The sequence below is a fragment of the Acipenser ruthenus genome, chromosome 13 (assembly GCF_902713425.1).
Source record: "Acipenser ruthenus chromosome 13, fAciRut3.2 maternal haplotype, whole genome shotgun sequence".
Lineage (NCBI taxonomy): Eukaryota > Metazoa > Chordata > Actinopteri > Acipenseriformes > Acipenseridae > Acipenser > Acipenser ruthenus.
The window spans coordinates 7,400,313-7,414,056 of record NC_081201.1 but is presented as its reverse complement, the minus strand read 5'-3'; the positions used below and the strand labels follow the sequence as shown (position 1 = coordinate 7,414,056).

General features: G+C 42.2%; 1 protein-coding gene across 1 annotated transcript; it reads left to right on the top strand.

The window, feature by feature from the left end:
- The first annotated feature begins 1,096 nt into the window (after positions 1–1,096).
- On the top strand, positions 1,097–13,535 carry LOC117418227 (transmembrane channel-like protein 7). The gene is made up of 16 exons (XM_034031019.3): positions 1,097–1,285; positions 2,301–2,571; positions 3,840–3,988; positions 4,387–4,542; positions 4,654–4,739; positions 5,095–5,240; positions 5,583–5,730; positions 6,070–6,240; positions 8,299–8,453; positions 8,598–8,709; positions 8,821–8,918; positions 9,201–9,384; positions 9,605–9,735; positions 10,181–10,336; positions 10,607–10,685; positions 11,150–13,535. The coding sequence occupies exons 1-16, from the start codon at positions 1,270–1,272 to the stop codon at positions 11,318–11,320; spliced, it is 2,229 nt and encodes a 742-aa protein (XP_033886910.2). The 5' UTR covers positions 1,097–1,269; the 3' UTR covers positions 11,321–13,535.
- The last annotated feature ends 209 nt before the right edge of the window (positions 13,536–13,744 follow it).

The following is a 13,744-nucleotide window of genomic DNA, read 5'->3' as shown; positions in this document are numbered from 1 at the left end:
AGCACGGTGTTGCATTTCATTTAATTGGCCTGCACTTAACAACAGGGGACTGGAGCCACACAGGTGTACCGCTATTGGTGACTCGTGGCGTGATCACAGAACAAACAAGCAACCACCAGTTCCTCATTCCTTCCGTTAACTCACGATGAGTCACATTTTGATTATTAATTAGGGCCTAGTGTGTTTTGTATGCCATTTTAAATTTACAGTCTGGGTTTTCTTCTTCGTCTCAATGCAAACGAGCTGTTGCCTCCTGAAAGAAACCAGTTTAAATACTCAATTTAATACCCTATGGAGTTCTCTGTAATGTATCATAGATTCAGAACTTTTTAGCCAGTCCTTCCTCAGTAAACGATTCAGAACCCTGGACAGTTCTTAACACTGTATCCCAGATTCAGAACCCTGAGCAGTTCTCAATAGCGTAATGGATCTTGGGTAAGGTCTATATTCCCCAAAGGATATGGGCATTGCGAGATTATATGTAACAGTCAGTGAAGCAAAATAGAAATAACAAACATGATTTATAAGGCTTACAGTAACAACCTTCATAAATATATCAGAATAATAAAACCTACACCTATTACAAAACTCAAGAGAATAACTAAACAGTCAAAGCAAATGTAATAATTTTAAACCCCTTCAGATAGCCCATTGCAACGTATATTCCTGTAAGGATACGCTCTTTAAAATCAACATTATGTATAGGGCTCATTAAAACAATAGCTGTTTTATCTTTGTTTTAGGAAAAAATGCCCATTTGTTTCACTAGACCAGATGTACTGTGCTTTTGTTGTCCTAAAGAGTGCTTGGCTTTATGTTAATTCAATTGTTTAAATTCGTTTTTCATTTATCCTTAAGCTACAAACCATCAATCTTAAATTAAAATAAACGTTTTTGGTCCATACAGTTCAGACAAAACTAACGTTTTGCCTCAATCTTTGCCTTCAATTGTACAAGCACACTCAGCTTGTAGGCAAATAGGCAAACGGAAGTACTGTTTTGTAAAATGTGGAATTATGGAATATCCTAATACATTTAGGTAATTTAGCCTATTGTAGCTAGTTGTGTCACATCCCCGACTCTCCTCCTTTCCAGGCGGAGCACTGACGTCTCGTCCTGACAGAGAGAAGGGGGGAGCGGAGACCGCAGGCTGAATACCTGGGCACAGCAACAGCAAAAACAGACTTTTTTTACACACATCAGAGAACCCACAGAAACCGACCTACACTGAGATCGACCCTAGTCTGCCACAGCACCAACCCGGACAGGATGGAGTCCGACGGGGGTAAGTCTGCAGTTTGCCCGCTCGCTTGTTCCCATCCCGCAGAGCGTCCAAACTTAGTAGCCGGGGGGAAGGTATTTTTAACCGGAAGTTGAATATCACACCCAACTTTTTTCGGAAATTTGGTTTCAAACAAACTGCAAAAAACTTGATTTTATAAATTAGTTCGATAATGTGTTAGTAGTGTAGTGTTAAACGAGACTGTGTTTACTGTTCTGTCATAAAATATTTTAGGTGGATTGCATTTTTCCAAAGAGTTGTTGACAAGCTTGGACAGTTACCCCTTTATTGTTGATGAAAATAAATACTGTTTTTCCGCCTCTTTTTTGTTTGTTTGTTTGTTTTAGTTTTTTGTTATGTTTGTTTGTTTGTTTTTTAAATGTAGCACTGTGCTTTATTTATTTACGCATCTGTCATTGTTTCAAGGAGATAACTTTTTTTTTTTTTTTTTTTAGTTACGGTCTATTTCGGATTGTGTGTTTACGAATTGTTAAATCTCCTTTTGCCCGCTCAAAATGATTCTTAACAATATTTTCCAATGAAATTCAAGTGATTGAGGTACACTAATATTTACTTTTGAGGTACACTAATATTTACGGACTGTTTAATTTGATGTAATGTTTAAAATTATTATTGTATGCTGAGAAACTGCCACTTGCCGTCCACCCTAACTCTGAGATTTAAATTGAGTACTGGTGCTCTCCCAAGCAGAGATGTTGAAAAAAGTCAACACTCTAAAACCACAAAACTAATTTTTAAGACTGCTTAACTTCAATATCGAACTTTTATCATCTTTAGGTATAGACTTGATAATCCTTTAACACACACTGGTCCTATTCAGTCTGTTTGCAAAATTCCTTAGATTAACCAGGAGTGGGCAGTTAGTTAGTGGCCTATTGGGGAAATTAGTCCAGGGAATGAGGATTGTCTAATGAAGATATTTAATGAAAAGTTCCTACACCAATAAACCATGACCAAATTGTCTCTGTCTGTCTGTCTCCCTTGTCTTTCCCTGCAGCTGTGTTCCACGCAAATTCTGTCAGCTGTCCGGCCAGTAACCCGCTGCTGGACCAGCTGCCCAGTTACCAGTCTCTGCTGTACCGCAGGAAGCCGTCAGCAGGGGGCAGTGGGCGGGAGCGCAGAACGAGCACCTCCCGACAGCGAATGGGATCATCTTCCAGCGGCAGGTGGGCGGGGTTCAGCACAGAGGCAAGGCTCCCAGACCCCACCCCACAACGGCCGGTCCGAGAACTGTCCGTAAACATGAAGGAGAAGCGGCGGCTGGCCAGGTGAGCCGAGTGTGTGAACCCTGATATAATAACACAAGCCAAACAGCAACGCTGAGCTTTTTAAGTTTGTTCATAAGGGAAGCAAATTGCATTTAAAAGATGAGACCCTTTCTCATTTGTGTAATTCTCAGGTGTAATTGTAGCCTGATTGAGCGGTGGTAAGGAAATGTATTGTGGGTCAGGTTACACAGGACCCATTCTGTGAGCTCACTGTTATTGAATTTCCAGTCTGATGAGAAGCTAGAGAGTATACCCAGCCTGCCTTTAATCCTGACCCTAAAGCTGCAGCTTCCACAGATATTAAATATACTAACTGTGAATAGTGCTTCATCACTAGTCAAGCCGAGTACTGTGCTTCATTAATGAGTTGTCATATACAGTATAGGTATATTTGTTTATAGGCTGTGTGGTCCAGTGGTTAAAGAAAAGGGCTCATAACCAGGAGGTTATACCAAATCCCACCTGAGCCACTGACTCATTGTGTGACCCTGAGCAAGTCACTTAATCTCCTTGTGCTCCGTCTTTCGGGTGAGACGTAATTGTAAGTGACTCTGCAGCTGATGCATAGTTCACACACCCTACTCTTTGTAAGTTGCCTTGGATAAAGGCATCTGCCAAATAAACAAATAATAATAATAATATACACTGCCCATAAATACTGTTTTAATACTTGTACTGTGATTCTTGAAATGTATTTTTGTTTACGACTGTAAGTCGCCCTGGATAAGGGCGTCTGCTAAGAAATAAATAATAATAATAATAATAATAATAATAATAATAATAATAATAATAATAATAATAATATTGAGATCACCATTCAGAAAGAGCAACCCTTAACTAGTAAACCTTTAGATTTATTTCACAAGAAATGTTAATGAGGTCTGTTTGTGTTATTTCCATTATATAACCTTTTCAGTGTTTCTTCTTTTCTCTGAACCCCTGATATCCCTTTATTGTATTACTTGTATTGTAACGCTTGAAATGTTTTTGCCTACGATTGTAAGTCGCCCTGGATAAGGGCGTCTGCTAAGAAATAAATAATAATATTGCCAATCTCTATAAATTGTATAGGTACACAACTATAATGAATTGTATAGTTACATAAAATTGATAGACAGGGCACCAACCCGTCTACCCAAATGCCAAAGAGTAACTGTGTGCCAAGTATAGTTTTAGATTGAGAATTAGAAGGTTGATGAAAAGAGAATGTCTTCCTCCTTGACGGATCTGCTCACTTGCTCCCTCTGAAATCTCTCTCTGGTCCTCAGGGAGGAGCGACTAGAGCAGAGCAAAGACCTGAGCAGGTGGGAGCGGTTTCACCTGAGGAGATTACGATCCTGGAGGCGATTCAGAGATGAGAGCCATGAGGTGCTGTTAACATTGCAGCTCTGGAGGAAAGACATCCACACTATAGAGGGTGAGAGTGTGTGCGAGAGAGAGGGAGGGGGATAAAGAAAGATAAGGGAGAGTAAGATAACCACGAGAGGTGCTGTCTGTCCTGGCTCTGTGGAGAGAAGAATCCACAGTAGGGGTGGCCAAAGTTGTCCCTTCCACTCCTGGTCTTTGTTCGAACCCTGTTATAAACTGCTTAATTGAACCAATTAAACCTCCATCCAGACCCTGAAGTAGGTAATGATGTAATTTTACCTTTTAAACCTGGGCTGTTTAAACCTAAACCTCCAGGACCATGATTGGACAGTGTTCACAAATTATGAACTTGTCTCGGATAGTAAGGTCTTTGCTCTGCCTTTGGTCCAATAGCCATTAGCCTGGATTTTGAGCCTCAAAGCTGACAGCCTTTCCCTCGTTTTCAAGGTAAATTCGGTACCGGAATACTGTCGTACTTCTCGTTCTTGAGATTCCTGGTCCTTTTGAACTTCGTGATGTTTATCCTGATATTCGGCTTCATCACCCTGCCAGTAGTCATCTCCTCATACGGATTTGGAAACAGCACCTCCACCTACACAGAAGGTAAGACTTTAAATAGGACAATAACAAAAGGCTTTGGGCCCTTGTCCAGGGCTGTTAGTTAAAGCAGGCCTATGACATAGTTACACCCTGTCTGTGTCCTGTGTCCTCCAGTGAGCGATTGCACAACGTACCCTAGCAGCTCACGCCAAGGCCTGGTGATCTTCCATCAATACATAATAGACCTGCTCTCAGGAACGGTAAATATGGGGCTAAAAACATGATCTGTTTTTGAATTAGTCTAGGATAGGCTCAGTGTTGAAAACCATTGACCCTTTTATACTAATAACAAGATTGTGTCTTCAGAAACTTGCTGAAACTTGGTTGATGCTATCAGAATATAAACCAGCATTGCGGTTCTTGATAATAATACAGCACCTGTTTTATGGGTAATAGCACAGGTTATTTACAAACACTGAAAACAATGCACTTTATAAAATATCCCAATGTATATATGAAGATTGTAGACCCTATGTCATCCTTTATTATTCTCACTGAGTTTATTAAAAGTGTTTCTAGTGGTGGGGTATAATTCATTCCTCTCTGTGTTTTTAGGGTTTTCTGGAGCAAACGTACCTGTTCTATGGCTTCTATAGAGTCAGTACTGTGCACTTCACTAAGTTTATGTACAACGTTCCTCTGGCATACCTTCTAGTGACCATCGGCTACCTCTTACTCAGTCTTCTCTGGATTGTTAAAAGGTAATCCTGCAATTTTACTATGGAGATCTGAGCTTAGGGACAGGAAGGCACTGGATGCGTTAAGTGTAAGTAAGTGAGCCGCTTAGAGCAGCTCGATGAAAGAATCCACTTAGCGGCACGTGCTCAGTTCTGCTCCCCCTGAGCAGCTCAGCGCTCTGCAGAGCAGGGTTCATCAGTGATCCGAGCGAGCAGGAAAATTCTCGCTCTGAGCCGTTCGCTAAGTTACCTAACGCACCCACTGTGGCCTGATTGTTTGAGATGAGGGATTGGGAGACAGTGTCTAAAGGAGCCTGACCTTTATATGTCTGGTTATTTATTATTTATTTATTTATTTACACCTAGGTCTGTGGAGGGGTTCAAACAGAATCTGGTCCAGGATGAGGATCACTTCCAGAGCTTCTGCAACAAGATCTTTGCCGGCTGGGATTTCTGCATCACAGATGAGAGTGCTGCTCGGCTGAAACACAGCAGTCTGCAGTACGAGCTGAAGGTGAGAGCTGCCTGAGCGACACTGGTTTATACAGGTAGGGCGGCTAAGAGGATATCTAAGTGGCACACTTGCATACATTTAGCTATTTCTTGAAAGCTAATGAAGCTAATGAAGGTTATATCTTGTGAGCCATCGGACAGAAACGGTCGGATGATTTTACTGGGAACTCACAGTGCTGGATCTGTTCTGGAATGAATTTGCCCGGAACACCATTGTGAGTTATGTTATTTACTTACATGATTTTAAAGGGGCAGGGTGAGGTTTGGAGGTACACTTGTGATCTGCTCATGGTTTTTAATTAAACCTTATCCACCAGCACTGTGTCCCTCCTCTCTGCAGACAGACCTGGAGGAGGAGAGGATCAAGCAGAAGATTGCAGAGCGAACTCGCACAGAGAGGGCCCGCATCTACCTGCTCAGGCTGGTCCTCAATCTCTTCGTACTGGGAGTACTGGCAGGCTGCTTCTATGCCATCTACAGAGCCACCATCTACTCTCAGCAGACTACGCAGGTGCGTACAGCAGACAACAACACAGTGACCATCTTTCCCCAGCAGAAGATGATTTTTCATGTTTTATTTTTTTGTTTAACACCTTTTTTTTTCTTGTTTCGAACAGCAATCAAGAAATGTAATCTGTTACTGGGGAAAGATATGAAGTTAATTTACTGAATTTTCTGAAGAAAATTATCTGTATATGGAGCTAGTGACATCCAGTGGCCAGATATGTCCACTAAACATTACTCCTACAGAGTCAGGTGTACCATTATACAGATAATATATATACAGTGCCTTGCATAAGTATTCACCCCCCTTGGACTTTTCCACATTTTGTAGTGTTACAACCTGGAGGATTTTTTGTCACTGATCTACACAAAATAGTCCATAATGTCGAAGTGGGGAAAAAAATCTACATATTTTTCAAAATAATTTACAAATAAAAAACTGAAAAGTCTTGATTGCATAAGTATTCACCCCCTTTGCTGTGACACCCCTAAATAAGCAACCAATTCCCTTCAGAAGTCACATAATTAGTTGAATGGAGTCCTGCTGTGTGCAATTAAAGTGTCACATGATCTCAGATTAAATACACCTGTTTCTGGAAGGCCCCAGAGTTTGTTAGAGAGCATATCTAAACAAACAGCATCATGAAGACCAAGGAGCTATCAAAACAAGTCTGGGATAACGTTCTGGAGATGCACCAATCAGAGTTGGGTTATAAAAAAATATCCCAAACTTTGAACATCCCCCAGAGCACTGTTAAATCCATTCTTAAAAAATGGAAAGAATATGGCACAACCGCGACTCTGCCTAGAGAAGGCCGTCCACCAAAACTCAGTGACCAGGTAAGGAGGGCATTAGTCAGAGAAGCAACCAAGAGGCCAATGGTAACTCTGAAGGAGCTGGAGAGATCCACAGCTGAGATGGGAGAAACCATACATGGGACAACTATAACCCGGACACTCCACAAAGCTGGTCTTTATGGAAGAGTGGCGAGAAGAAAGCCATTGCTGAAAAAAACCCATATCAAATCCTGTTTGGATTTTGCCAAAAGGCATGTGGGGGAGACAGCAAACATGTGGGAAAAGGTTTTCTGGTCTGATGAGACCAAAATTGAACTTTTTGGCATTAGTGCAAAATGCTATGTGTGGCGCAAAGCCAACACTGCTCATCACCCTGAGAACACCATCCCCACGGTGAAGCATGGTGGTGGCAGCATCATGTTATGGGGATGCTTTCCATCGGCTGGGACTGGGAAACTGGTCAGGATTGAGGGCAAGATGGATGGAGCCAAATACAGGGAAATTCTAGAGGAAAACCTGTTTCAGTCTGCAAGAGACCTGGGACTGGGGCGGAGGTTCACCTTCCAGCAGGACAATGACCCTAAACACACAGCCAAAGCTACACTGGAGTGGTTTAAAAACAAGAACCTGAATGTCTTAGAATGGCCCAGTCAAAGCCCAGACCTCAATCCAATTGAGACTCTGTGGAAAGACTTGAAAATTGCTGTTCACCAACGGTCCCCATCCAACCTGACAGAGCTTGAGCAATTTTGCCAAGAAAAATGGGCAAAAATTGCAGGATCCAGATGTGCAAAGCTGGTAGAGACTTACCCAAAAAGACTCACATCTGTAAATGCTGCCAAAGGTGCTTCTACCAAGTATTGACTCAGGGGGGTGAATACTTATGCAACCAACAAATGTCTTTTTTTTTGTTGAATTAACTTTTGTGTCACAATAAAAAATATTTTGCACCTTCTAAATGTTAAGTATGTTGTGTAAATCAAATGGTAAAAATCCCAATTAAATAGATTTTAATTCCAGGTTGTAACACTACAAAATGTGGAAAAGTCTAAGGGGGGTGAATACTTATGCAAGGCACTGTGTGTATGTGTGTGTGTGTATATATATATATATATATGTATATATATATATATATATACACACACAGTGCCTTGCATAAGTATTCACCCCCCTTAGACTTTTCAACTGGTGAATGGCTAGTGCTTTACCTTACTCTACCAATTAGCTCTCCGTATTATAGGTTTACAATTTGTTTTGCTCTGCACAGATAAAATCCCAAAACTTTATACTTGACCTGATCGTGGAGTACCTGCCCTCCATTGTCATCACTTTAGCCAACTTCATCACCCCACTGATCTTCGACGTGATCATCCAGTTTGAGGACTACACCCCTGCCTTCGAGATCCGCTTCACGCTCATGCGGTAAGCTGCCCAGCTCCTCATCTTCACTATGTTGACTTGCATCGCGCTTGTTGATTGCTGGAATTGTGGCTTCTCTTTGCAAGGCTGTCACGGTGTAGGATTTCTGAAGCAGTGACCGCGTGTCTGTGTGTTTTCCCCTCCCAGGTGTGTGTTTGTCAGGCTGGCCAGTATCGGGGTGCTGCTCTTCTCCCTCTGGTCCCAGATCACTGCCTGTGTGGAGCCCTGCCCTTGCGGGTACAACCACAAGCTGTACCCGGTGAGTGAAGTGGGATTGTGGGTATGAAGGGGAGATGGGAGTGTTCTTTGAGCCCCATCATGTTGACGGTGAATTTCTAACACGCCCCCTCTTGTTTGATTTGGGTTGCAGTGCTGGGAGTCCCGAGTTGGCCAGGAGATGTACAAACTCATGATATTCGATTTTATCATCATTGCAGCTGTTACAATATTTGTAGAGTTTCCAAGGAAGTAAGTACAAATTTCTGCCTTTTGTTTTATAAACAAAAACTGAAATAAAATGGGGCTACTGTGTGTGTGTCTATATATATATATATACATATATACATACACGCATTAAAGAAAGCATTTATTTGGACTTCTGATTTTCCATTACTTTATTCCAAAATGTGATGCAACCTTTCAACTTAGCTGGCTCTATAGTATTACATGCTATTTGATGCAACCTTTCAATTTAGCTGGCACTATAGTATTACATGCTATTTAATCTCTGTCTCTCTGTCTCTGTCTCAGACTCATCGTGATGCACTGCCCGTGTGCGCTGACTCAGTGGTGGGGCCAGCAGGAGTTTGCCATCCCGCAGAACGTTCTGGAGATTGTGTATGGCCAGACAATCTGCTGGATCGGAGCATTCTACTGCCCCCTGCTGCCTGCCATCAGCACCATCAAGTACTTCATCATCTTCTACATCAAGAAGGTGCCCGTTGGCTTTAACTGTGCATTGCATACTTTAAGTAATAAAAAGTCAAAAACTTTTTGTTTCACAAAAGGGTTGCATAATTATTTCAAAAAAAAAAGTCTCAATGGTCACCCCCAACTGCAGATTATTATCCTCGTGGAGAAACCCAAATGGTTGTGTTCTGGCAGCTCTCACCCAAGGCAATGCCTCTAACGCACGTGCCTTGTGTGCCTCCCAGGTATCTCTGATGCAGAATTGCCGCCCGTCGACTCGCCCTTTCCGGGCCTCCAGCTCCAACTTCTTTTTCCTGGCTGTGCTGCTGATCGGCCTGGCAATGGCCTGCGTGCCTGTGGGAGTGAGCATTGCAGAGTAAGTCCCTCCGAGAGAGAGAGAGAGAGAGAGAGAGGGGGAGAGTCCTGCTGTCCTGCGCGTGTGTGTGAAAGAAAGGGGCCTATCTGATTCTTATTTCTGGGATTCACTTTATTTTGGTTTCATATGTTTTATTTTTCATTAAGGGCTCTAATGAAAAACAGAGACACAAAAATGAGGCATGCTTTTTTGTACGAAGCTGTCTTACAGATTCATATTTTTTTTTATTTTTGACGAGTGTACAGTAAATTTAAATATATCTAATTTGTTGAGCCAAGCAACAGTGAGCTGTTTAATGTTGTTTTCAAAGAAAACCGTTGATGCTGATGACTTTAATTGTATTAAGAGCCGTGGTGGGGGGATTCTATCTTAGACTCCTGTTATAATAAATATGACAGACACTCATTGCCCACAATCACAGTGTCCCTTTCGCTCTCTTTCACAGGATCAACTCCTCCAAGGCCTGTGGCCCCTTTGTGAACTACACCACCTCATGGGCAGTGGTGCCTGACACCATAGACCAACTGCCCCCCAGCCTGCGCTCCTTCCTCCTTGGTGTCAGCTCCGAGGCCTTTGCTGTGCCCTTCTTCGTGGTCGTCTGGTGAGCCTCCCTCTACCACAGCGGTTTAGCCCTTTGTTAGAAACCTCCCCAACGACTGAATAATGTTGACATTTTCAAAAGTGAGGTTAGGGTAAATACTGTATGTTTCCAATAATAACTGTTCACACCGGTCACAAATTCTAATAAGATAAATAAATCTTAACCACAAGTAGTAAGTAACAACGTTTCCAAGAATGTTTCACTTTATAGACCCTGACAGCTATGTTTTGCATTTCCTGTCCTAATATTTCTCGTGTTGTTGTTCGGCAGCATGGTCATGTTTTACTTCATCGCCCTGGCAGGAGCGCACAAGCGCGTTGTGAACCAGCTGAGAGAGCAGCTCATCATGGTGAGCACTGCACACACTCACTGCAACACTGTGGTCTCACAGTATTACCTTAAGTAATAATTGTATATTCCCTGTACAAACTGCAATAGTTATTTTATGACTTTAATGGTTTGTCAATGCAACTACAGACTACAGTGCTCCCCTGGCTTCCACTTGCCCCATAATGCCATTACACTAGCTAAGGCGGAACACAAAGTGGGAACACTGTGTTTTGTTTAAAAATATACATATATAACTACAGTACGTTGGTGTTTGAACTTCAGTATTTTTCCAATGTGATCGTGTTAACAAACAGCTTAGTATTAAAACCTATCCAGACCTCTTTGACTGTTTTTTATTTGGATGTCTTCCTATGTGGCCTATGATTCTAGACTTCCGAAAGACACTGCATATTGACACAATGATCCCTATTGTTCTTTCTTTTGACCTGCCAAACCTGGCCTTTTTTCCCCCCTGCATTTCAGGAGGGGCGAGACAAGCGCTTCCTTATCCAGAAGCTGTACCAGGCTCAGAAGGAGTCCTGGATGTCTCCACACCACAGATCAGGTTCAGGAATCAGCCAGCCAAGGGGGTCGGGCCAGCTGTCAGGGGTGTTCCTGGAGCAGCACACAGGGGCCAATATGACGCACGCCTGACGCAGAGACACAGACTGGCACGAATGCTGCCCTGGCACACAGCAATAGAACGGAACACATTGGAGTTTTTGTGCTGATGCGAGACAGACTCTTTATTCACTTGTTACAATTTCTCTTAAAGGTTTCTTGGGCCACTATACCTGTCTGTACTATTGAAACTGAAAAGCATGTCCTGGATATCCATGGCTACAAGCCTTACATTATCTAGCTGCAAGCCAACCTTTTTTAAATGGGGTGTGACAGGCTGGCTCGCAGTGGTGAGGTGTGGTGACGTCACGGACCAGGAAGTAACTGAAACCAAATAATGGATGGGCAAGTGAAGCTGAATGCTACTGCACTCAGCGTGTTTAATTAACCAAATAAACAAAACAAAAGATTTAAACAAAACAACAAAACAAAGGGCACGAGGGCCAAACGAATCAGACAGACAAACAAGTAAGTGTTGTGCTGGCTAATCCAGCACGTTTTAGCAATTGTTTCTAAATGCCGTTATTCCTCCTTGCTCGCTCTCTCCGCTCCCTGTACTCTCCTCTGTACACTCCACCCTGCAGAACGGACAGCTGCCGGTTCTTGTACTCTGGCCGAGGGGTTAACTAGTTGTTAATTATCTTATTACCCCTCGGCCAGAGTCTGCACGCGTTTGGTAAGGATGCATGACTGTCAGCTAGTTAAATAATCAGTAGCTGATCAGTCATGCATCCTCACAGGGTTTTTTAAATATAAATAATAAAAGACGCAGAGCTTTTAACTGCGCCGCAAACAAAAATACAAATAATAATAATTAGGGGCGGGACACTCCGCCACATGGGGGTAAAAATGCACAAGGACAATATAAATATTGTGGCCGTTGTCCCATCTGACACTATGTGGTCATCTGGCCAATTTTTATAGGAACAGTAATTTAGGTCATTCTTCCACAGCTGCTCAGAATATATATGTATTTGTTAAATTGTTTCAAACAGAACAGAGTTATAGAAAGCTGTTCTTGCCATTACAAAGCTAGGTTAGTTCTAGGATGCTGTAATCTGCTTTTTGGTGAAGTTGAAGCTGAATGTTTATTTCTGCTTTTTGTCTAGTCTATTCTGCCACAAGCCCGGCAAGCCAGTGACTTTCTTCTCTTGCTCTTTCAAAAATGCTTTTTTATTTTGTGTATATACCATATTCCTTCAAATTTAAGATGCACTTTTTTACCAATTTTTTTCTTCTAAAAAATAGCCTGTGTCCTGAAAATACAGTATAGTGATGCGTGTATTAAAATCGCCAACCAAAGATGTGACCGCACGAGTACACAAACAGCAACGTGACTGACTGGCAGCTGAAAGGTTCCCTCGTAGTTCTCCTGCGGAGCGGACGCTCTCCTCCTCCATGTAAACAAAGCAAGCTTTCGCTTAGCACCCGCCTGTGTAGCTATGCAGCAGCCTCAAACTGGTGCTGCTGTGTTAAGCAGGTTTAAGCTCCCCGAGCACGCCCCCCCAGTCAGCTCATCACCGGGAAAGCCTTCCTGTATTCCACAGCAGCAGCGTTTTGATATTAGGCTCAGTTCTAATCAGACCCCTGTATTTTTCTACTTGCCAAGCAATACCACAGTTCACAAAAAGAGAGAAAAACATGTGAGTAATCACAACTGGAAATGAGAAGCAGCTCATAACTGTAATGCTCTGTGTGACAGCAGACTGGAAATGAGAAGCAGCACATAACTGTAATGCTGTGTGTCACAGCAGACTGGAAATGAGAAGCAGCTCATAACTGTAATGCTGTGTGTCACAGCAGACAGCTGCGAACTGCCTCCATGCATCGTTTTCTTATAGGAGTAGATGCATCTTTGTAAATGCATCTTTATTTGATTTTGATGGTGGGAAATGTGGACTGCATCTTAAATTCGAAGGAATACGGTAATTACTGACTCAAAACTTAAAAACTGCTTTTTTTTCTTCCACTGTCTGTGGATGAAGACCACATTTCTGCTGCAGCTTGCCGCTGAGTATAGAATATATAACTGGGTGAAGGTGGTGTGGAAAAACACACATGGTTTTTAATAACTGCTGTTTATTTATATCCCTTTTTGAATGTTTTTTTTAAATTATATTGTTGTTTTAACAAAACACTAAACTGGTCATAATGTACAAAGGTATAACTGATATATGTGAACAATGGTGTTGCTTAATCCGCTATAAAACAAATGTTTGGGAAATAAAGTGTTTTTTTTTTAAGCACTGTTGATGTTTAGTGTGTTTGGTGGTTCCAAGTAGCTTTGATCAACCTGGCAGATTTTCTGAATATTGTGAGACAAACTGGCGATAGTGTAACAGGCAGAGTTGTGTGATACACTGCCGTTATGGATTCTGTTCCCTGTCGATGAGATGAGGTTAAAAGCTCTAAAACCACGAATGCAGATGAGCATTGTGGTTGAGACACTTGCTTGTG

What these genes read in the sequence shown, in the direction of transcription:
- LOC117418227 (XM_034031019.3), top strand. An exon ending in TAGACCTGCTCTCAGGAACG is followed by an intron (nt 4,740 to 5,094) that starts GTAAATATGGGG and finishes CTGTGTTTTTAG; the next exon opens with GGTTTTCTGGAGCAAACGTA. An exon ending in TGAGAGAGCAGCTCATCATG is followed by an intron (nt 10,686 to 11,149) that starts GTGAGCACTGCA and finishes CCTGCATTTCAG; the next exon opens with GAGGGGCGAGACAAGCGCTT.